This window comes from Lissotriton vulgaris, chromosome 1_1, assembly GCF_964263255.1.
Source record: "Lissotriton vulgaris chromosome 1_1, aLisVul1.2, whole genome shotgun sequence".
In the NCBI taxonomy this organism is placed as follows: domain Eukaryota; kingdom Metazoa; phylum Chordata; class Amphibia; order Caudata; family Salamandridae; genus Lissotriton; species Lissotriton vulgaris.
The window spans coordinates 101,566,191-101,591,262 of record NC_141685.1 but is presented as its reverse complement, the minus strand read 5'-3'; the positions used below and the strand labels follow the sequence as shown (position 1 = coordinate 101,591,262).

At 44.9% G+C, this 25,072-nt stretch overlaps 1 protein-coding gene and 1 long non-coding RNA gene across 3 annotated transcripts in view; both read right to left on the bottom strand.

Annotated features, from left to right (window-relative positions):
• Positions 1–8,692: 8,692 nt before the first annotated feature.
• Positions 8,693–10,287, bottom strand: LOC147737593 (uncharacterized). 2 transcript variants are annotated; one of them, XM_086934948.1, is made up of 2 exons: positions 10,060–10,271; positions 8,693–9,984 (listed from the first exon to the last, which is right to left on the bottom strand). In XM_086934948.1, exons 1-2 carry the CDS (start codon positions 10,234–10,236, stop codon positions 9,043–9,045), a joined length of 1,119 nt encoding a protein of 372 aa, XP_086791074.1. In that variant the 5' UTR covers positions 10,237–10,271; the 3' UTR covers positions 8,693–9,042. The 2 variants fall into 2 exon arrangements, with proteins under 2 accessions (XP_086791074.1, XP_086791068.1); XM_086934942.1 differs by having other exon boundaries at positions 8,693–10,287.
• A 939-nt stretch (positions 10,288–11,226) lies between these two features.
• Positions 11,227–25,072, bottom strand: part of LOC147737592 (uncharacterized) — a 76,674-nt gene continuing 62,828 nt past the window's right edge. Inside the window, exon 3 of the long non-coding RNA XR_015299748.1 lies at positions 11,227–11,538. This is a non-coding gene — a long non-coding RNA (uncharacterized LOC147737592). The remainder of the gene's footprint in view (positions 11,539–25,072) is intronic.

Below are 25,072 nucleotides of genomic sequence, written 5' to 3'. Positions count from 1 at the left end.
TAGGGCAAACACCTCGATATCGATTAACCCGATGATTATGCAGTCACATGAATAAAGGAGCGGAGAACCAAGATATACCGCTAATACGAACAACTTTACACGTGCATGAGGGTTTTTTACCATGGGACATACAATTCACCTGTATACCCAGGTTATGCAGGACAAGTGATCCCCCCCCCCCCAATTGATTTATGAAATCTTTAAAGTTCAACAATAGAAACGTTCATAAAGAACAGGAAAGGAAACAAAGAAGGTTGGATACAGTGATTTCATTAATGTAATGCTTCCTACATATAGAAAAACAAATACTAATTATTTTGCTTAAGCAATAAAGTCCTCACATTAAAATACTAAGAGAAATATATTGAACAATGAACATTTCATATGTAATTAGAATTCAATTTGAATATTTTAACCTCCTCAGCATTATTTGACTCATGATTACAACCTGAATGCTTTTTGGAAAGGAACCGCCTCATGGAGTTCAAAATCACATCTTTTACAACAATAGGATTCAAATGATAAACTTGAATTTCAATTCAATTTATTTATTTAGGCCACTTTGGAGGTCAACAATTTGAAATATATACAAAATTCATACACTTTTGTAAAAATTGTCTCCTAAACATGAATTCCATCCACTTTTTGATTAAACACTTCCCATTCCAGCAAGCATCACAAGACCACTTGTTGCTATCTTCCCAAGTAGTGATAATTTTTCGGCTGGCAATAACAATAAATATGTTTAGAATTTTACCTCTGAAAGCAAAAACATGCCATTTCTGAATCATGGTGCACAATAAAATGTAGGAACAGAAAGGCATCTTTTGGTGTAGCATTCATTAAGGTTTGACCAAGCTTGAAACTAGAATTCCTGATTTTTGGGACATTTAAATGTCATATTTTTGAAAGAGTTCTAACAGACCCAGCATGAGCTCCGCAAAAAATAGAAGATGACTGGATTGTACTTAGAGAAAATGTGCTGATAAGTAATCTATTGATGTAAAATACAGTGGTCAGGCAATGCTTGAGGATCTAATCTATTCAGATTTTAACTCCATAGTTTGTTCAATAAATTGACTGAGCATAATACTTGAAGGTCCATCTCTCAGATCAGTTCTATTACAGTTTTAGTTGCGATAACACTAATACAGATCATTGATCAATAGATTTTAAAAGCCATGGGTGGAATTGATCCTTGGTCTAAATCTAGACTATTGTCTGCAATGGAAACCAGTACAAACAGATCAAATCTAAAAGCATTGCATATATTTATTATAGTGGTTTAGAGTAAACCCAGAAGACACACATTGTTCCTGAAACTCAGAAAATGTATCAAAGATTATGATTACATCCTATTTTATGTCCAGAGGCTGCTTTAGCTGCTTTCCTGTTTAAGTGTCAACATTTGCAAATATATTTAACAAAACATTAACGCTGGATGTCAGAAATTCTGTCTTTAAGTATTGTGTAAGAGTTATGTGTGATGGTTTTTATTTGATCTGAAGCAACACTAACACTAAATAGGTACATGCACCGGTTATCATTCAACTAACAATATTAGCAAACTTAATTTGGAGGGAATTGAGAAAAATTGCCTCATGTTTTATCGTTTAAAAAAAAAATCTTTTTTATTAGCAGGATAGGTAAGTACAAATGCAAGTATCACATCACAGTCATAAGTTCTACAGTCTAATATGTACATATACCCTCAGTATCAATTTCAACAATTAGACATTTTCAATTTTATCCGAACAATTCCGTGGTAAACCCCCCCCCCCCACCCCTTCCCTCCCTCCTCATGTTTTATTGTTAAAAAAATCTACTGGTTCAGTAATTCACAGAGTTTGCAAATGCTAAACCCCTTTTTGAAATGTACTAAGCCCATTTAACAATTCAGAATTTGGAAGGGGAATGTTAATAGTTTCCCTTCTGAATATTTAATACATTGTTAAGGTATGTATTGAACTTTGAAACCATATGTGGACTGAAAAACAGTAACAGGAGGTAGTAACCCAAGGGGACATTTGTGAATCTGAAAGTAAAATGGGGTGCATTAAAAATGCCTTTATTTAAAAGCTATCACAGACAAAGTAGTGTGCTGACTCTACAAGCAGCCACTTTTTACCAAATGGATTATTAGTACATGAACCTGTCGTGTAAATATTTGTTCCTGTTAGTTCAGAATTTCAATATTGTCATGAAATGTACCTATTCTTTTTATCAAACATATTGAAATATCTTTATCACAATTTTTGGGGCATTCTAAAAAGTGTTTTCACTCTCTAACTTGAAGCTTCCTAAGAAAAATACTGATGCCAGTTCCTGGTTTCTCCTAGATCATTTAGCTTTCTCACTAAAACAAGCGCAATATATTAATTTGAGAGAGGTGATTATTGTAGTCATACGCACTGGGGTTAGTTCAGAAAAGACCAATTCCTTAATCTTTCGAAATGATACTTGGAAAAGTTTATGTTCAATAATTTCAGATAACATACTGATAAAGATATCAGATAAAGATCCCCAAATTTCTTATACCTTGTGGTATCAAAAATATGCTAGAATTAACATTCTAGTTATATTTGCGATGATCAACTTTCTGTTATTTTAACACATTTTGTCAGGGCACAGAGTATTTTCCCTACATAGATCACATTTCATGCAATGGTCTGTGCTTCAACGTACAATGAAGGGGTAAAAATGCATTTCTACCACAATCAAGAAACCCTTGGGTCTCTGAGGATTACTGTTGCAAATGAAGACCTAGCTAAGATGAAATATCCCTTTAAAAGGACAATTTCCCTCACCCACCATAGTTGGCATGCTTCCTTATTGGGAATCTCCTTGCACCATGAAACAACCCCCTCACTGAGAGGTAGGAGTTAAGGCATATTTTGTTATAGAGAAAGGTATACTAAATACCACAATAATGAGCTCAGGGTAGTGGGGGCAGCAGAGTGAAAGTTAAAACTTGCTAAAGGGTAAGTAAGTGGTTTCCATTATTTGTACACCCCTGGGCCAGGATTAAAAATAGGACACTGTCTGAGAAATATATGCACTGTTAGAGTCAATAAGAGGTCAACTTGTTTCAGCCTATTAACCCTCCAAATAGGTGTTTGCGGCATTCTTCAGGACTTAATCAGAAGTTCTGCTGCTCAATTTACTCAATCAATAACAAGCATTGTCATAGCCAATAGGTCTCGCAAGTGTTTAGCCATGCATATTCAGTAACAATGTGAAATAATTACTATTAAAAAAAGAAGACTGTAAAGTAACTAAGGTAGACGTGACTTTATAACTGGTTAATCAAACGTTTCTGGTAAGAGTACACAACATCAAAAAATTCAATACTGCTTTTATATTAATATACCTTTGAAAGCTTGAAGTGAAAGACAATTCTAAATGGCATTTGGTTATGAGTAGGCGCTAATGACTATTTCCGGATGATAATGTAATTAGCATTTTTTGTATAAGATTTGTTAAAAGTATGGGTAGGGAAAATAGCTATTTTGGCCAAAGGCTGCCCTTTCTATATGCATGCTAGTTTTAATTTGTAAACAGAATCACAATTTGTTATGTGGTACACTGTAATGTTAGATGAATCTGTTTTACCCTTCTGATAAGCAAGGGATGACGATGAACCGTTTTTTCGTCCCTGGTTTTAAATGGATTCAGGTTGGAACAGAAGAGGTGTTGGTTGACTTTACCTCAGAAAATGGTTGTTTCCCGCATGCTGCTTTCATGCGACTTAAATCCCTTCAGAGGAAGAGGCGGCTGCATGCCTGCATATATGGCCAGATCAGTACTTGGCTGTTTCGGTTCTCCAGCGGGGCTAGAATAGAAGCTGTTAAGGGCAGGGGCTTAGCTTTCCATTGGGGCAGCAGGTGCAGTGGCACCAGGTCCCAGATGCCTTAAAGGCCCACTGAACCCTGATAACTGCTGTTTGTCACAGTTCAAACAGAGGCCTGAGGGGCCCACAGAACAATGATTATTGCTGTTTTCCACAGTCCAAATAAACGGCAGAGGTCACATTTCCTTTCTTGCCTTGGGGCCCAAGGCACACTGGCTAGGCCACTGGTTAAGGATGCAGTGGGGAAGAGGTGGTGAGACAGGTAGATTATCTAAACAGCTCGACGATGACTTCATGCCTGGGTATTAAAGTATTCATTACAATTAAAGACTTAAGCACGCATAGATATCATAATATAGGAAGGCCTATGTACAAATGCAGCTCGATTAGCGGCTGCCTTTAACTTCTCACCCATCACCTCTCCTAATTTACAGTTTTATATTAGATGCAGACATAAATCGTGACCTATGAATATGTTTATCTATCTTTAGGTTCAAATGACCCATCTTTTCCATATGCAAGTATCAGACAGGTCGGAAACGCCTAATGGCTTTAAACTTGATAAAGCCACATTAATCACTGGTCTTGAAATGCAAATGGCAGCATTAGGCACGCAGAGGTGTAATCTACGTAATCTCATTATGTTCAGGGTACGGGAGAGTATTTAGGGCATAAAGCACTTTGACAAAAACATTTCTGCCACCATAGAAATTCAATCTTCCTTGTCCTACCCTAGTATACAAGTAGTACCGCATTCTTTTTATACCTGAATTAAAAAAGCACACAAAATAGTACCGTATTTAAAGGCCCAGTTCAGAATTACATGCAAGGTGCACTGTCCCAGACTACACAACGGTGCAGTTTTCAGTGGGTGCTATCATCCCACACAGGGGGGAGCACACCAGATTATGCTGGAAAAAACATGTGGTGCCCCAACGTAGGCGCAGTTGTAAACCACCAGTCTGCTTACATAGTAAAGCGTCTGGCAGCTATTAAGTGAGGTGGCACGTTTCCCCTGCAGGTGGTTGGGGTCTGTCACCATCCTATCAGGTGGGGGTATACAATCAGTGCGCCTCCTGACTGCTTGTTTGCCTTTTTGCCTGTGTCAATAATACAGTGGAGTCCTTGGAGGAGTAGTCAATTTGTATTCATGAAAGACACTTGTGTTTCTCGGATATATAATCCCCAGATGATGCCTGAACTGTTCCCCAATGGGCTAATTGTACATCGTATTGAATTGTATGGTCTTATGAGGACTGTTAATAATAATAAAAAAGATTTAGTGAGTGTTTATTGCCCTCTATGTCACTCTACTTATAAGCACCTAATACAGCTTGTACAGTGCTTACAGTCATCTGCTCACTTACATTATGCTTATTATGCTTAATAAAAATAATGCACAATTTAGGCGTTTGTGTCTGCCTACAACGTGGACCTGATACAAATAGCAGTACCTACAAGGTGGATGGTACAATTCAACAAGAGTCTAAGATACTCCAGCACAGATGACTTTGCATCAACATTACGGGGCATCAGTCTTGATGGCAAGCCAACTTAAAACTTATCAGTATTGTATACATTATTATCGGAGACTATACTTGCCTCTTGGATACAACTTTACAATGGAATTGTATTAATTTGTGTACAGTTGTGTGTATACAATAAAACAACCTCCCCACCATAATTGATCTGTCTATTCATCTTTTTGGGATCTGGAGTAGCATGCTACTCGCCGAAAAGCACTTCAACACTTCATCAGGGGTAGCAAGCTCTATATAAATGCAAAACCTTCCTTCTTCTATCCCCCCACAATCTTTTTTAACCCAACTAACAGACCAACATGTCCAGCTCTCATATACATTTTATATTTCCCTATACTAATTCACCACTAATCATTTTTGGATCCTGGAGTAGTGTGCTACTCGCCGATAAAGCTCTTCAAAGTTCGTATGGGGTAGTAAGTGTTATGTAAATCTAAATACATTACAATTACTGTTTACATCGGGCTGCACTAACACGAGGATAGAAGTAGAGTGGGGGATTAGAGTTTATCTGCCCAGAACAAAGCATACTACAGAAAGTGTGTGAACAGTCTATATGTTGTGCGCCTGGCAAAGAAAAACACAGCAGAGGTGGGAAAAAGGTAGGTAATCTGATGGTCAGACCTATGTGGAAAGAGGCAATCACTTTGGGCAGAAAAGAGAGCTTACACGGAGGACTACTTTGTTCGGATGGACAGCAAGAAAGGGAGGTCTGGAAGATAAGCCTGAAGCTCTCTCATCCTGCAAGCAGAGGTGATGGCAAGCAAAAAAGCAGTCTTCTAAGGAGGCGAAGAGGACAATTATGTAGGCGCTCAAAGGGAGCACACATAAGATAAGTTAGGACAAGATTCAACTCCCACTAGGGCATTACGAAAGAAGGAGGAAAGAGAAGAGTAATGCACTTCAAAAATCTGTTAACAATAGGATCGTTGGCCATGCTCAAGAGCTCGGGGTACCAGACTTGGGACTGATCGAGTTTGATCTTCTTCAGCAATCTTGGCAGAAGTGGTACAGGAGGCCGCAACTCCACTCGCAACGAAAAGGGTCGCCGAGCGAAAGCCGCCTTGGAAACTCTAACACGCAGAACTGCTGACATTTAGCGTTCTCTTCGGTGGCGAATAGATCTAACCAAGGCTCTCCCCACTACTGAAAGAGACCTAGCACCACCTTCGAGTGAAGATGCCATTTGTGATCCATCATGCACTGGCGGCTGAGTTCGTCCGTCCTGGCGTTCAGTGAACCTGTTAGGTGTTGAACCACCAGAGATATGCCCTGATGTTCCAGCCATGTCCAAAGGCGAAGAGCCTCTTGACATAGGGTCCACAACCCCACCCTGTCCTGTTTGTTGCAGTCCCACATGGCGGTGGTGTTGTCCGTGAACACCTGCACCACTCTTCCTTTGACAGAAAGAAGGAATGCCTTCAGTGCAAGACAAATCGTCCGGAGCTCCAGAGGGGTGATGTGGTGCCTGGACTCCGCCAGAGACCAGAGGTCTTTGATCTCCGCCATTCCCACATGGCTGCCCCTACCCAGGAGTAACGCATCCATTACTACTGTGAACTCAGGTTGGGGAAGGGAGAGGGATCTGCTGTTGACCCAATCCTGGTTCCTGAACCACCATTGCAACAGACTTGCAGTCCCCTCTGAAATCTCAAAGTCATCGGAAAGATTCCCCTGGTGCTCCGCCCACTGGAACTTCAGGTCCCACTGCAGAGCACGTATATGCCATCTGGCATGATGCACCAGCCGGATGCAGGAGGCCATGAGGCCCAGCAGCCTCTGAGTCATTCTCACAGAACCCCGGGATGGAGGCTGAAACATCGGTATCATATCCTGAGTAGCCTGGACTTGCTAGGGAGGATAGACCCAAAAATGTGCTGTGTCCAGAACCGCTCTGATGAAAAGGAGCATATAGGAGGGAATCAGGTGCGACTTCAGCAGGTTAACTGTGAAACCCAGCAAATGCAGGAAGTCTGTCGTAGTCTGGAGGTGGGAGACGACAGCCTGGGCGAGCTCACCTTCAACAGCCAGTCGTCGAGAGAGGGGAAGACTGGAACCCCTGATCTGCGCAGATGAGCTACGACCCCCGCCATCACTTTCGTGAACACCCGGGGGGGGGGGGGGCTGGTAAGGCCAAAGGGGAGCGTGGAAACTGAAAATGCGTGTGGCCTACCGTGAACTGTAGGTAATGATGGTGGGCAGGCAAGACGAGGATGTGAAATTAAGTGTCCTGCAAGTCCAACGCTACCATCAAATCTCCAGGGTCGAAGGCAGACAAGACCTGAGCCAAGGTTAACATCTTGAACTTCTCCTTTCGGAGGAAGCGGTTTATGTCCCTGAGGACTACGATAGGATGCAGGCCTTTGTCCTTCTTCGGTACCAAGAAGTAGTGGGAGTAGCAACCCGACCTACTTCTGGCACAGGGACACATTTGATAGCTCCCTTGGCAAAGAGATCCATAACTTCCTGGAAGAGAAGGGCCAAATGATCCTCCGACATGGGATGAAATCACCACTAACGGCATGACCCTTACACACTCCGCTGCTTGCGGAACTCCACGTAGACCGCCAGAGTTTTTTTGTCACTTTGCGGAGTTCCTCACTGAAGAACTCCACATAGGCTTAATCTTATCATGAAAAAATAGATATCAGTCATATGTTAAGAAACAAGGGTGAGTAGAAACCTTTTGGGTGGAGTAAAATTTAAGATATTATTATTGTGATTTTTAGGGCAATTAGTTGATTTTTGCAAGCACTAACACTTCTCTGTGTAAAGTAAAGACCTTGAGAGTTTTGTAACTTTCAGATACTCAAATTGTGGATTCTGTTGCAAAGAAAAATATTTCCAGGCCTGAAATTTCTTTGGAGGTTGCATGCGGGCAGCCTAAGTTATCCTGTAAGAGATTTTTGATGAATTCTATTGCAACCACAATATGTGCTCTCTCATGTAAAGTCAGGTTGTTAGAAGCTTTTCTGCAACTCAAGATACGCCTCACTTTTCACCTGGTGTGGATGCATTTCTTATGTTTAGTGATATCTCCTTTCTGAGTATAACGTTTCTGGCTTTCCCTTCCTGTATAAGGCTTTAGACCAGTGTGAATTCTCTCATGTGAAATGACATTGTATTCGTGATTGAACCTTATCTGACATTCAGAACACATATAAGGCTTTTTTCCCCCGTGTGAGTTCGCTCATGACAAGTTAGAAGTAATTTGTAACCAAAACTTTGTTTGCATTTCGAACACTCATAAGGTTTTTCCCCAGAGTGGGATCTCTCATGAAGCATAACACTGTCTTTCAGATTCAAGCTTTTATGACATAAGGATTTTCTCCAGTGTGGAGTTTCTCATGGTGAGATAGCGTTTTTTTCTCTGGAGCTTTTCTGGCATTCAGAGCACTCATAAGGTTTTCATCAGTATGGAGTCGCTTTTGGTTCGTGAGGATGTGCCTGTCAAATAGGAATTTCTGGCATTCACAGCGTTGGTAATGTTTTTCCTGTGTGTCCGTCTGCTCATGTAGAGTGAGATTGAGTATAAAATTGATGTTTTTCTGGCGTGCTGAGCACTGAATTATTTTGATGGTGTGTTTTCTTATGGCGCTTGTAACCATCACTACCTCTGAATCTTTACTGACCTTTAGAGCACTGATAATTTTATGCACCAGTGTGAATTCTCACATGTCCAGTGAGATGCGATTTACGGCTGAAACATTTTAGGCATTCGGAGCACTGATATGGTTTTTCCCCAGTGTGTGTTCTTATATGCTGAGTGAGATTGCTTTTTTCACTGAAACATTTCTGGCATTCAGAGCACTGATAAGGCTTTTCCCCAGTGTGGATTCTTATATGCTGAGTGAGACTGCTTTTTTCACTGAAACAATTGTGGCATTCAGAGCACTGATAAGGTTTTTCCCCAGTGTGGGTTCTTATATGCTGACTGAGACCGCTTCTTTCACTGAAACATTTGTGGCATTCAGAGCACTGATAAGGCTTTTCCCCAGTGTGGATTCTTATATGCTGACTGAGACCGCTTTTTTCACTGAAACATTTGTGGCATTCAGAGCACTGATAAGGCTTTTCCCCAGTGTGGATTCTTATATGCTGAGTGAGACTGCTTTTTTCACTGAAACATTTGTGGCATTCAGAGCACTGATAAGGTTTTTCCCCAGTGTGGGTTCTTATATGCTCAGTGAGTCTGATTTTTTCACTGAAACATCTGTGGCATTCAGAGCACTGATAAGGTTTTTCCCCAGTGTGGGTTCTTATATGCTGAGTGAGATTGCTTTTTACACTGAAACATTTGTGGCATTCAGAGCACTGGTAAGGTTTTTCCCCAGTGTGGGTTGGTATATGTTGAGTGAGTCCTATTTTGTCACTGAAACATTTCTGGCATTCAGAGCACTGATAAGGTTTTTCCCCAGTGTGGAATCTCAAATGTGCAGTTAGAAGTGATTTAAGTTTGAAATCTTTTGGGCATTCAGAGCACTGATAAGGTTTTTCCCCAGTGTGGGTTCTTATATGCTGATTGAGAACGCTTTTTTCACTGAAACATTTGTGGCATTCAGAGCACTGATAAGGCGTTTTCCCTGTGTGGATCTTTCTATGCCGTGTGAGACTACTTTTTACACTGAAACATTTCTGGCATTCAGAGCACTGATAAGGTTGTTCCACAGAATGGGTTATTGCATGTTGAGAAAGGCTTTCTTTGTTACAAAACCTTTCCTGGCATTCAGAGCACTGATAAGGGTTTTCCCCAGTGTGGATTTTTATATGTTCAGTTAGATAAGATTTACGTCTGAAACTTTTTTGGCATACATTGCACTGAAAGTGGTTTCCCCCAGTGTGCATTCTGTCAAATTCTGTGAGATAAGATTTAGGGCTGTATCTTTTCTGGCACATGTAACTTTTTTCCCCAACTTAGGTTATTTTACCTTGATTGAGGCGGTTTTGAACACTGAATTTGTTCGCACAGTCAATGTTTTTATAAGGTGTATCCCTAGAGTTAATATCTCTATGTTTCGTTTTCTCTTGCTTATATGCCACGGTAAGAGGGAACCTGATTTTAGAGTCAGGCTTGTTTAGATAATGTTCAGCATTTATCTCTATAAGAAATTGTGTGTAATCTTCTTAACACTTGAATTGAGCAAAATATGTCTGGAAGCAGCCCTGTAACATATGTCGAAATGTTTCTAGCAGATAATAGTCTTTAGGTCTAGGCTCTCCGGCAGCAACTTATTTTGTGACTGAAGATTTCCTCAAATCTATTTGTATAGGTTCTTAGCAATGCAGTGATAAGGTGTTAGTCTGATATTTAATGATTAAACTGATAAGTACCTTTTTGCACTGATGTAATGGCAGTAACTGAGGGCGTTAGAACGTGCACAGTACTATTGTGGATCACGAGTCTCAGAACATCAGTTCCTTTTACCCTTTCTATGTTTGGTGTAAGGTTAAGGTTTGTAGTTCTGAAGACGAGGATTTATTTACATTACCTATAGCGCAACTGTGCTCATTTAATCCATTTTTATCTTTAACAGTTTTACATATCCCTCATGCACAGCAGATAATGTTGAGGCGATTTACATAGAATTACAGAACAGTACACAATAAAAAGGAAACAATCTGAGATGGTCATGAACACAATAAAGTGGTGAATTTTTAAGGTTTTCGCAAGAGTGAGCAGAGTGGGTCGCGGTGTTCTATCCCGAGGCAGATAGTCTCAAACTTGCATAACTGGCTAAAAACGGTTGTTGAACAAAGGTGATTTTCCAATCTTTTGGTTGTTAACGTGTCAGCTTCGGAGTCTTCTCTCAGCGTCTTTTCTTTGATGGTCTGCAGAAGAAACCTTTTGTTATAACTCTCTTTTATGCAGTGTGTGCTTCCTCTCTGGGATTACATGATGTTTTAGATGAAGGTTATTCTGTGCACAGATATGGCTTTGCTCTGGACTAATGAAATGCTAAATTAGAGACTTCACTGACAGTATAGTACTTTCCTCAGCTCCCACTTCCTCGCCACACCTAGATTTTGGAAATTGTTTAAACGTAGAATGCTGGATGTCCTTCAGTTTTTCAAAATAATCCTTCTTATGGCACTGACTTCAGTTGCCTGGTGCTGAATCTTGCTTTCTTCGTCAGTAATTTCAATCACCTATAGTATTAAAATTAAATAGTTAATACATGAAAATTTCCAAAAATATAATTTGCAAGCCAAATCAATGCAGAGTTGCAGAATTTTGAAAATGTTGAGCTGTTTTTCATACAGAGCAGAGTGTAGAATAGTAGCCTGAGAGTACTTGGATGTAGGAGTGAGGATTTATAGAATTTTCAACATTTTATTAAGCTCACAAAGGATACATGCACCCTATGGACTTGAACCATAGAACCCCAAAGACAGACATTAAAGTCATACGGACTGGCTCCAAACAGATATTTAAAAAAGGATACTATTAATTAATTTTTAATCTAGAATTCTGGGACGGGAATGACCCCTCCATGGACAACAGGCGTTTTCCCCTGCCCTGAGTTACCACCAACTTGTATCTGGTATCCTGACTTTTGAGCTCTGGCCTCTGCCTCAAGCAAATCTATTCTGTGCTGCGAGGACTATGCCTAAACATATCCCTCAACTATGGTCCAGAGTATGAATCAAGAGCAATGACATTAAGGAGTACTTTCATGTGTTCATTTTATTCCACCTGATTATCAGTTGTTAGGTTTTTCTGCACCTGGATGTACCGGGTGCAGAAAAACAGGACACCATTTTTTTCCAGACAGGAAAATTAGACTGAAAAGACGCACAAGACTCTGGGTGCAGCAGAAGCAGCCAAGACATATGCTGTTTTTTTACAAACTGGGGGAAACACAATTCTTCCCTTTGTTGGACATTTCTTTACCCTTCCCTCCCCCGCTTCACCCCTCTCTCCCCAACCAACCACATGCTTTTATCTACCACCTGCTTAAAACTAGTGGTAAATAAAAGCAGTAAAACACTGTGAAATAGTGAATGGCATGTGGTTTGACAGGCAGAAGAATGTGTTCCTCATGGCAACTCCCCAGTCCATGGCGTCAAACTTGTAACTGCATGTTACTGGGATTAATCTACCACAAAACAATTACATGAGATTTTTCTGCCACCGCAGTAATGTGCAACCTCTAACAAGGGACTACGAGAGGTCTTGAACCGGTCTTTTGACCTGGAGGGTCACACCAAGTGTGCCCTTATTTAAGGCAGAGGACTGTCATGGGTTTACCAACTAGAGCGCTGGTGGCAATGCACCATGAGATCTTTGCATCATGGTCAGTGGAGTGGCTTCCTACTGACACACCCATGGAATGCTCCATTTCTATACCTGTGCACAGACTTTGCACTAACATCAAGTGCGTGTTTAGGGTATTGGTGTGCGTAGCATAGAAGCAATGTGAGAGTGCGACAGATTAGAATGCATCTCCTGCCTGCCAGTTGTGTATAGAAGTGGGACCATCTATCCCTCTTTTAAACCCTAGTTCAAAGTCCTCTGTTACCAAGGAATAATGTGCTCTACAAAGTACCCAGGTGCCTGCTGTGCCACCAGGGATGGTGTCAGCCTGACAGTCTATCTAAGTTGAGGGGACATCACCTGCAGGCTGAATTACTTAATGGAGAAGCTGTGTACCTGTCCTGAAGAGCCTAGAAGTCTGCCTAGAAGCCTGCCTGTCTGGTAAGAAAGGGAAGGGAGTTTGACTATCCAGCAGGAGGACAAGGCTGTCCTGGAAGAAGCAAGGTCCGACACATCCTCGTTATTTGTAGGGCGGGCCGGAAAGCCATCCAGCAGGACCAGCTAGTCTGAGGGACTCCCTCCTCCCCCGCCAAGACTCTCCCAACAATTCAAGGCAGAAAATAAAACTCCACGACAACGTGATTGTTGAGGCCCAGTTGGATGATTGTGTGCTGCCAACGGCGTGTTCAAGGTTGCATTTGCCAAATTCCTAACACAACAGGGTTTGAGTCTACTAGCTTTCTGGAGAGCCTTTGTTGGGCTTTTAGCTGCTGAATTTCTGGCTACTCTGTGTCGGAGGCCCATGAGGGACTACAACTACTCCAGTGTCGAACACCATGTCTGAGCTTACGCCTGTGGTCCAGCCGGCCACAATGTGGGCTCAATTGCTGACGGTCGGGCCTCCAGAGGGGCTGCACTTACCAACAGGCCAGGTGTGACTGCTACCTTGGAACTGCTGATCTTCAGGCAAAGGCAAAGAAAAGACAGAGTGAGTGCCCTACTGTATGCAGCCCTATATCCAGGACAAAAGCGCTCCACAAAAGCCTGCTGGTGGGTCACTGCTCTCTCGAGTGTTCGGGCGTGCCATTCAAGTGCCGGGAAACGGGAAAGAGACCCAGACAAGACTGACTCATCCAGTGGAAGGATAAGACGCTTACGACAGAGCATATACGCATTGGGGTGACTGGAGTGACAGAACTGCACCTATACTATATTCATGATACTCCTAAATGCCCCTAGAGGGGAACAGGGTATCAGAACCGGACGCACCTATCTGCAGCACATGGTAGTCTGGCATGCCTGCACCATCCTTTCACCGAGACTGTCCATAAAGTTGATTTTAGAGCTGTTACGCACATAGCAGGGGGAATCTCAGACCATTCGCTGGTGGAGGTGCAACTCGATGGTCCGGTTGTGGACTTCATCCAACCCCCAATGGTTGATCCGTGATATTTAAAAGACAAGATGTTCAAAGCTTGTATGAGAGATAGTGGTACAAAAGGGGGTGGTGATGGACGGAGCATCTGAACCAATCAAACACTGACACCCAGTCCACAGATCTGGGTTTAATCCATCACCGTTCTTTAGCCCACTCTGCCACCCCAGTTCAGACATGGCCATATGCAAATCAGTCTGCCCCTGTGCCTCATGGGAACAGTCCAGCCCGAACTGCCAAGCCATGCCTTCCCTGGACCGAAAACAAGCTTCCGGGGACCGGTTTCTGGCATTTCAGCCGTCTTCGGCCGGGCTTGCTTGAATCCAGTGGCAAAGTGAGCAAGGGATTCATGTCTGAGCATACCCTGCCACACTTATGGCGGCCAAAAGTGGTACAAAAGGGTGGGGTGATGGACGGAGCATCTGAACCAATCAAACACTCACACCCAGTCCACAGATCTGGGTTTAATCCATCACCGTTCTTTAGCCCACTCTGCCACCCCAGTTCAGACATGGCCATATGCAAATCAGTCTGACCCTGTGCCTCATGGGAACAGTCCAGCCTGAACTGCCAAGCCATGCCTTCCCTGGACCGGAAACAAGCTTTTAGGGACCGGTTTCTGGCATTTCAGCCGTCTTCGGCCGGGCTTGCTTGAATCCAGTGGCAAAGTGAGCAAGGGACTCACGTCTGAGCATACCCTGCCACACTTTATGTATGAGAGATAGAGCAGAATTCAATTTTAGGGAGAATGGGCGGCCTATTGAATCAGCTTGCATGCTATAGGGTGAATTCAAGGCAGTGATTCGAGGCCAGTCACAAGCCTTGATTGGGAGAATGTCGATGGAACGTAAATTGAAGTGCGAGGCTCAGGACACGGAATGTGCTTTCCTGGAGGTTCGCTTGGCAAGTGGGGAATCAGTTTCTCTCCCATTACACCATCAACTGAAGCAGCCCACATTAAGAGCACTAATGGAAAATAGCCGGCACTCATGCAATGTCTCTATAATGTCGGTGATAAAGCCAATGAGTTGCTACATGGTTAGAGAGACAAGACAAAGGACGGAACTGGATCCTTGAGGACACAGACAACAAGGGAACGGAAATACTGGGAGAGAATTCCTGAAAGACCTGACCCTGCCAATGCTAACAAATAAGGACCTAGACGCACTAGACCAAGACCTGATAGTAGACTAAATAAATAAGACAATAGGAACCTTGCAAACAGGGCAAGCGACGGGCCTGATGAGCTCCCGTTATAATTATATAAAATCATGATGGATAAAATCAGGGAGTGCCTCCAGAGTATGTTTCAGACTGTCTGAAAATAAGGGTGTCTCCCGGAGGACCAAAGAATGTCTGAGGTGGCGGTCATCCCAAAAAGGACGAACCAGCAACTGAGTGTGGGTCTTATAGACTTATCTCCCCGCTTAATATTGAGACTAAGGTCCTTGCGAACGCCCTGGCGATCTGCCTGCGGACAGTAATTGCAACAGTGGTTCATCCTGCTCAATCGGGCTTTATGCCACACCAGGGAATGCGCTTAAATCTCCGACACCTTAATGGAGTACCACATGCAATAGGAGCTTCCTTAGCTGAACCAGTGGCGCTGCTGTTAAGCTCTTGTATGAGGCCCCTCTAGCGAGCATGCGCCTCAATAATACAGTCTACTGAGTCTTTGCCGTCCGACAGGGATGTTCCTTGTCTCCTATGCTCTTCACACATGTTTGGGTTCACCAGGACCTCTCATATGGGGTATTCCTGTTGATCAGGATATAATATCAACTGGAAGAAGACCTTAATATTCCTGCTGGTGGCAGGGACCCTGCGGCTGCTCTCTAGGTGCACAGTTAGGGTGGCACTACATGGCTTTAAATATTTGGTTGTGTTCATTACAAGAGAGCACAGACAGGAACATACTCCCGAAATGAGACCGTCTTCGCTGGGATGCCCCACACTTGCGGGCGCTCCCGATCTCCTTACTGGGCCGGGTGGCCCTATTTAAAGTGATGGCCCTCCAGGGTCTCCTGTACATTGTGCAAAAAACGTCCTTTAAGATCCCACCAGAACTTCGGCTTCTGTTGTGGGATGGCGGTGCGTCACGCTGAGTAAGTTGCAGTGGGGAGTTTATTAAGATGGACCGGCGGTCCGGAGCATTCACAAGTATTACTGGGCCTCGCAGCTGGTGGCAGTCATGGGCTTCACAAGTCAGTGCAGTAGAGGTGGTGAAGAGTAATGAGAGGTCAGTCCACGTCCAAGGCATGGGCTTCACAAGTCAGTGCAGTAGAGGTGGTGAAGAGTAATGAGTGGTCAGTCCACGTCAAAGGCATGGGCTTCACAAGTCAGTGCAGTAGAGGTGGTGAAGAGTAATGAGAGGTCAGTCCACGTCCAAGGCATGGGCTTCACAAGTTAGTGCAGTAGAGGTGGTGAAGATTAATGAGTGGTCAGTCCACTTCAAAGGCATGCGCTTCACAAGTCAGTGCAGTAGAGGTGGTGAAGATTAATGAGTGGTCAGTCCACGTCAAAGGAATGGGCTTCACAAGTCAGTGCAGTAGAGGTGGAGAAGATTAATGAGTGGTCAGTCCACATCAAAGGCATGGGCTTCACAAGTCAGTGCAGTAGAGGTGGTGAAGAGTAATGAGTGGTCAGTCCACGTCAAAGGAATGGGCTTCACAAGTCAGTGCAGTAGAGGTGGAGAAGATTAATGAGTGGTCAGTCCACGTCAAAGGCATGGGCTTCACAAGTCAGTGCAGTAGAGGTGGTGAAGATTAATGAGAGGTCAGTCCACGTCAAAGGCATGGGCTTCACAAGTCAGTGCAGTAGAGGCGGAGAAGAGTAATGAGAGGTCAGTCCACGTCAAAGGCATGGGCTTCACAAGCCAGTGCAGTAGAGGCGGTGAAGATTAATGAGTGGTCAGTCCACGTCAAGGCATGGGCTTCACAAGTCAGTGCAGTAGAGGTGAAGATTAAGTCCAAGATTATGGCCCGCCGAGTGAGTAGGGCCTGTAATCTTTTGTTGCAGTCCTCAAGTCTTTAAGTCTGATAATAGTTTTGCTACTTCCATATCTAAAAATTCTTCTCCACGATAATTAAAATCCCCAAGCAGGAGAAATGTTTGTGATGACAACACATAAGTGGCTAAATAAAATAGCCAGGTTCCAAACAACTAGTCTGCTAATATGCCCCTACAGCTCTGGATGTGGGGCTTGACATACTTACTCTGCTCAATCGGGGAAGTCCTGCTGCAGATCGGGATGTCAAAAAGATACAGCACAGTCTATAAAAAAAACATAAAGATGGTATATACAATAAAAACAGAAGCAGCCAAGTTTTTGTCTTTAAAAGTATTAAGAAGTACTAATGCTCTGTTTTCATTTGCCTGCAAGGTCCGCTGTGTATTCCTTATATATTTCTCTGAGAGAAAGCACGAGTGACTGAGCGAAAGGGCTATAGATTTGTTACCACAATTCCTGGAGGGAGACGGGAAAGTCATGTTTGGTGGCTGCCAAACCATTTTCTACCTTTCTAGGTTTAGGGATGCTTATAGTTTTGTTGCTTGCAGTTGCATTATTTTTCTGCTTTACTGAGGGTGTCGGAGCCGAAGGGTGTTTTGGCTTCGGTGCCGACAGAGTCTTGCTTGGTGACGAGGCACCGGAAGGCGGAGGACATTTTTTCTGAGTCGACGGAAGACTCTTGGCGTGGAAGATTTCTTGGGGGTAGAGCCTGAAGGCGGGACTTTCGAAGTAGATGATTGGTCTCGACTGGGCCCAGCAGGCAGAGTGCTGACCTTTGCCTTCTGTTTGGGCATATGTGTGGCCGGGGCAGTAGTACTCACGCGCTGACCCGATGGAATGGAGTCGTCGGAGTCATCTGCCTCGGAGATGATCAGGAGATCCGGTGAGTCTTCATCGGGAACGAGTGGAACCTCGTCGAAGATGTCTTCCGGTGCTGGAGCTGTTCTCCTCATCTTGTGTCGACGGGCCCTCCGGTCTCGGATGGTTTTCTTCGAGCGGAAGGAAGCACAGGCTGTGCAGGTCGACTCGTTGTGGTCCGGTGACAGGCAGAAGTTACAAACCTCGTGGCGGTCGCTATGTGGGAACTTTGCTTGACATTTCGGGCATTTTCGGAATGGAGTCCTTTCCATGTGCTGCAGGACGCACGGCGTCGATAGGCCCAAGGGCCCACTTGGATGACCGGAATGGAAACTTCGTTGTCGAAAGGTGTTGCAGTCGATGTCGAAGGCAGGTAGCATATGTTTTATGAAGTTCTGCGCGTCGAAGTTACAGGCCGGAGCGGAGAAACTTTCATCCGAACACAGTGGCGGAAAAAAACAATCTGAGGATGGAGCCGATGCCGATGCGGAGTATTGCCCAAGGGAGGAGTCACCTGTCGGGACTAACAAAGACTTCTTCCAAGAAGACAACAACCTGCAATCATCCGAGCCCAACACCAGGTTGCGATCTAATGCAGTGTACTACTTTGCAGCTCATATGCCTCGAACCATGAGTTTCTGGAAAACTATCAAGCACCTTATCAGAATCAGCCACCCTTCACAACCAGGAATCATTCAGTCTTTGGAGGGTGAATTGCACGTGGTATAACAGGAACACTACATGACTCAAAGCTCACTTCTCAGGGATGTACTGAAATGCCAGCCTCAGGGCACACTTATTATCGAAAAGGGGGTATCCCAAACCGGTCCTGGACCTGGGTACAATGCTTTAACAAAAACAGTGGTCCTTGACCTAATTCAATTCAGTGGTTATATCACAAGAGTAATCCTTAGTTTGCTAACTTTGAGCCCAAATAAATTTTGCTCTTTGGATAAGATCCAGAATTATTCATACAAACACAGAGCCCAACAATTGTAACGTATTTATAGAAAAATATATAGTACATTTTATTTATGCCAAACAATACATTTACCCTTTTATAATTCAAAGGTTCAAAAATCCAGTTTTCTCGTTTTTTTACAATATTTACAAAGTTTTTTAAGGTACGAATATCAGGGTGCTCATAGGGACGTGCATAGAGTTAGTGCTCGAAAGATGGCGCATGTGATTGAGAGAAGGAAAAGGAAAGGATTGGTGACAATTTATACAAGTGGATATAATGATTCGATACTTTCACACAATATAGGCCTGTCCACTCTCAAAGTTCAGAATCTAGTGTGTCAGAATCTCATTCATTTTATTTAACACGTTTAACACTAGATTTTTTAAGTGGTCCAGGGAGTATTATTAGGGGTGTCGACGTTTCGACCCGACTTAATGCCTTTGGGGTAACTGATAGCCTCTGCTTGCGGGTCTTCTTCAGGACTAGGGAGCACCCTCCGTACCTGACGTATAAAAGTACCCTAATGGTGAATCAAATGGTCGTCATCAGTAATCGACCAAGGATCTATGTATCCATGTCTCAGGGTAGAAGCCGTAAGAATTTAATCCACTCTCAATGGTGGTGAGCTTACTCAGTAAACGACCCAGGATCTATGTATCCGTATTCCCAAAGTTTTGTAGCGTCGTGAGAATTAATCCACTCACAATGATGGTGAATTCACACTATCAATTAGTGCTAAGAATTCCCTCAGGGCGTGGGTATCCAATGCATCTTCCCAACTTAGTGGGGGATACTTCACATTAGTGCCGGTATGGTCACTCTCTTTTTAATTGTGTGGCCCAAACTTAGTATACAGAGTAGTCCGCTATGTAGCGCCGGTCGTCTCTCACCGCTGGCGATGTAAACCAGGAAGTGAGTCCCCGGGATAACGCTGCGTCATGGGTCACACACGCATTCGCGCTTCCGTGGATTCTGAAGTTTGCAACATCCTAGCTACAACTGTTCTAATAGGATGAAAAATGAGTCACATGACCGCGATCGCAACCAATGGTGTTCGTAAGTCGTTCGTAAGTCCTTTGTTGAATCATTGTTTAGTATGATATTGTTCAACCTGAGCTTATATTTGGGAGGGAAGCTAGCGGAACACGGGGTTTGCACATTGTTAAGGTGGAGCATCCTTCTGCTCGTTTAACTTCGACTTAACAGCTGGCGATTCTTTCTGTTGGTGCTTTGGAACTTTCGTTCGTCACGTTTTTTCCGGTTTCCTTTCCCTTGTGGTTGTTGGTGAGATGATTAATCACAGCATTGTACAGTTGGCTATTATTAAGGGTGACTAATTTGGTCCTGTTTGATTTCCTTTTTCAGACCCCTGACGAAGGGTCATGGTTGTTGTTTGACCCGAAATGCATTGGGTGTTTCCATAAAGTGGATTAATGTACTGATTGTAGTGCGACATAAGAAGATTATTATGTTGGCATAAATGAAAATATAACGCTGCAGAGCTATATGGATTTAAAATAGTTCTGAACTGAATAAAGATTGATGATCTTCAAAGAGAAAACATCGTTTTCGTTGTGATTGGAGAGCCCGGTCTGGAGGCTAGTGCTTCTAACCTCAACATTCGCTTGATTTGTAAAGGCACGTTTAGGCTACGTGCGACGACAAGGGCACCCACCATTAAATTCCAAAAATAGTTGAACGCGCTTCAAAGAGTGCTCGGGATAACATTATTTGTTGATACTTTGCTTGGACCAGTAATGGCTCATGCGCTGTGTTGTCCCCAACGGCTACAAATCCTGATGACAGCATTCATTGAGATCTCACAGAGGCACCATGGTACTGCTGAGGTATGAGAGGAAAGTGGCACACATTCAAATTCAAATTCGAACATTGCTAATGCTACAAACGCTGACGGCGATGCTTCACATCTATGTGCAATTGACCTTCTTAACGAGGTAATCCAGCTTTCCCCTACAATGGTAGACAAATTCTTTACAGACTTAGAAGGCTTGATGTTTTCCCCAAACAATCACACTGACTTTTGATTTGGCACACAATGTCTGAGAGACTCTGAATTCGACCTTCATTTTTAAATTTTTCAAAACAAAGTTTCTAACTTTGGAACTCTTTTTTTCTATGATTAATTTTTGTTTTCCAAATTTGTACTTTATAATTTTTTGGCAACAAGTAATCTGCTTAAAGTAGAACTATTCATAGAGAACCAGAATTCTTTGAAAAATCTTCCAAGTAAGACAATATTTGACCTTGTCCACATTCAACAAGTTTATATATTCTGCCATGAATTGGTCTCGACTTTTTCTTCTGTATTTAAGAGCCATTTCATAAATGTATTTTCGTGATTCATTCGGATAGCATTTTCAAGTATCAAATGATCTGCTTTGAATGAAACATAGCTTCAAATGCGTACAGCACAAATGCTTTTTTTTGTGTTCAACCAATTCCAATGCATTTTTTATGTATTTTGGGTGGGTTTTTAACATATCATGTTTAGATACGTTTTTATGTGTTTAGAACTTAGCAATGTCGTACTTGGGAAAGTGGAGTGGGTGTTGTGTGGTGTTTTAGGCCCTGAGTAAATTTTCCCGATTCATGCCCTTATATAGGTACAATTCACATTGCCCTTATATAGGCATAGAAATCAAAGCCCATGCTACCCAAATACAGGCATGGCTACTTCCACCCGTACCAAACGTCATAACGATTTTTTGGAAAACCGGCTTAAGCAGTTAGGGAACTTCCCCTTGCTTGAATATTGATTTCTCCAAGAACTCAGTTACTTACAATGGAAAACTATTCCCCAGGGGTTAATTATGACGTTCATATGCCCGACTTTACGTCAAACTATGGCATTCCGGGGGGCGTGGCTAGCAGCCAACGATGGCGGCCGCAGCTTAGGGAGGCTCCCGGGTAAAGGCGGCTTTCCGCATCAATCCGCACAAATATCCTGATCCATTCCGGCTCCAGAAGGGGAACCGGACCCAGAGACCGTGCAGCGACCATCTCCGGAATTTTCCGGTGCGGCGAAAGCCCGAAACAGCACGTTGCCGCGGGCCAGAGGCGGAGGAGGGGCCGGGCCTACACGCGGCCACGGAACCCCGGAGCTACAGCCGGATTGAACCCAGCCGGAAGCAGCCGACAATCGGGTCCGACAGACCGGAAGTGTCGGCTCAACGATCACCTCCTTCCGAGGCCCCGCTACCTCTCTCCGAAGAGTCCAAAGCCCGAGTGCCCACCCTCCGACCACCTGTTGACCCTCTTCGGGCATATTCAGCGCTACAGGAATCTCGGCAGACGAAGGACTCTCCAGGTTCACCGCCGCCATTACTCGGCGCGGGCGACCGGGGAAGTCACTGTGCCGGCCCGACGAGGACCACGCCATGTCGCACAGAGGCCCCAAGACCACTACGACCCAGGCAAAGCTGGACAAATTTGCATATGATCGACGCTCGCCACCACAAGACCAGCGCAAAACCGTTGGAGGGAAAATGGCGGAGGCGGAGGCGGGGAAGAAAGCCACACTGGACGATGTCCTGGCGGCGCTGGCGCAGGTGCAAGAAACTGTGGGGGCCACGGCGACCGAAGTCACCTTAATCAGGGCGGATTTACAAAAGATGAACGAAAGGGTCAAGCAAGTCGAAGTGGTCACGAAATCTTTGGTTGAGGACGTGTCTGAACTGCAAATTGCAATGGAGCGCCTGCAAGCGGACAACAAACTCCTGAAAGACAAGCTGGACGACCAGGAAGGTCGCTCAAGGCGCAATAATGTCCGCATTCTGGGAGTTCCGGAATCGGAAGACACGGGGGCCCTTGACCTGTACGTGGAAGACCTGGTGAAAACTCGGCTCCAGCCTAAAGGCCTATCAAACTTCTTCTCGGTCGAAAGAGCCCATCGGGTTCCGGGAGGGAAGCCCAAGACCGGAGGCACACCGCGACCGATACTGGCGAGGCTATTTAATTTCCGGGACAGGGACGCCATTTTGCAGGCTGCTAGAGTGGCGCCGACCATCCAGATCCAAAACTCCAAAATCGCCTTCTTCCCGGATTACACGGCGGAGGTGTCGAGAAAGAGGAGAACATTCCTGGAGGTGAAGAAGACTCTACGGGAGAAAGAACTACCCTACTCCATGCTATTTCCAGCCAGGCTACGAGTTGTGGCGGACAAGAAAGTATGGTTCTTTGACTCCCCTGACACGGCCCGGGACTGGCTAGAGGGCTGGCACACCGTGGGGAGACAGCGCAGGACGAACAGACATGAATCGGACCGCAGAGGAGACAGCAGGAATGGCTCACAGGCTTCGGGGCGCGTGGAGGGCGCAGAACGCTCGCCTTCCCATGGCTTTGAAGGGGGTGGCGACACTGGTTGACTCCAACGACGACCACTGAACTGCACTACCTCGCCGACCACCGGCACTAACTGATCTTTCACAGCAGCACGTTGACTCTGGCATGGCAACCCCGAGAGCCTACAGGGGAGCCGCCAACCCGGGGAGGCGCTCTCCCCCTTACAAGCAAGTACTGTGTTCTTTGGGAAGGGTATTGCACTCTGCTAAGTTGGGGTGGCGGGCAGTTGGAGGTCCGTTAAGCAGGGGGGCAGGGAGGGGGGAATGTTTTGAATGGTTTTTGTTAGGAATGGGTACAAAGGGTCGAGGACATTGTTTCAGGGCCGCTGGAACTCGGGGGACACTGTTGAGAATGATAACCTGTGACACTATGCCCCCATGAAGACTCTGGTCGCCTCGCTGTGCTGTGGCGCAGCCAACAGAGCAGTCCCATCTCCGGGGCGCCACAACGTCTATCCCATACTTCCCGATGGCTAGTACTACTGTACAGACGGGGAATCTGAACCCTACAGATGCACACTCTCCGCCATTGACCGTACTGTCCTGGAATGTGAGGGGCCTGGGTGATAAGGTAAAGCGGGGATTGGTTTTAACAGCTGTGAAGCGCCTGCGTCCTAACGTGGCCCTATTACAAGAAACACATCTGCTAGGGGGAGCTACTAAGGCCTTAGATAGGCGAGGATACAAAATGTGGGCTCACTCTGCCTTCACGTCCGGCTCCAGGGGAACCGGCGTACTCGTGCAAAAGAACTCACGATTCCTGCCCCTATCCACCAAAACTGACGACCAGGGCTGCTTCGCGGCCGTGCAGGGGCAGTGGGAAGGGAAACTCCTGAATCTAGTGTCCGTGTACGTCCCACCTGCCTTGCACTCAGTACACCTCCCGAGACTAGGGGACTTCCTCCTGACTCTCCCTGAAGGTGCGATCATTTTGGGGGGAGACTTTAATGCTGTCCAGGATCCACATCTGGATAAATACCCCACTCCGACCCAGCATGGGGGGGAGACGTACTTCCGGCGCTTCACCACGGCCATGGGACTGACCGACATTTGGAGACACCTACACCCAGGCAAGCAGCAGTACACCTTTCACTCCGCGGTGCACGGTAGCCTGTCGCGCATAGACTACTTTCTATCCCTGGGGGAGGCCCTTAGCCACGTAGACACTGCGGTGATTCACCCCCGAGGTATTTCAGATCACTCCCCGCTCACACTGACGCTTTCTATACAGACGAAATCACGTAGGCGCATTTATCCCATACACGCTTCTTGTCTCAAGATCCCACAGGTTCGCAAGGCACTGAAACAAACCACGAAACATTACTTCCTCGAAAACTCACAATCGGTGCGTTCCCAGGCGACGCTCTGGGAGGCATACAAAACCGTTCTGCGGGGTCAAGCCATTAATACCATAACCGGACATAAGAGGCAGCTAACACAAGAACTGACGGACCTGGAAATCACCATGCAGGAACGGTCCAGGGCCCACGAGTCCCGCCCTTCTCCCCTCACACTACACGCACTTACTCTCCAGCAGCAACTCTACACTGACCACTTACGTACAATAGTTAAGGGTCACATCGCGGACACTCAGCATAGGGTTTACGAGGTGGGGGACAAGGCAGGGAAGATGCTGGCGTGGCTAGATAAGCGTGAGGGCAGCTCCAGAGGGATCCAGAGCCTAAAAGATGCACAGGGGGTGACACACACCGACCCGAGACATATATCGGAGTTACTAGCGACCCATTTTGAGCAAGTATACACCCCAACACGTCAGGTTACATCGGAGGAAGCCAGG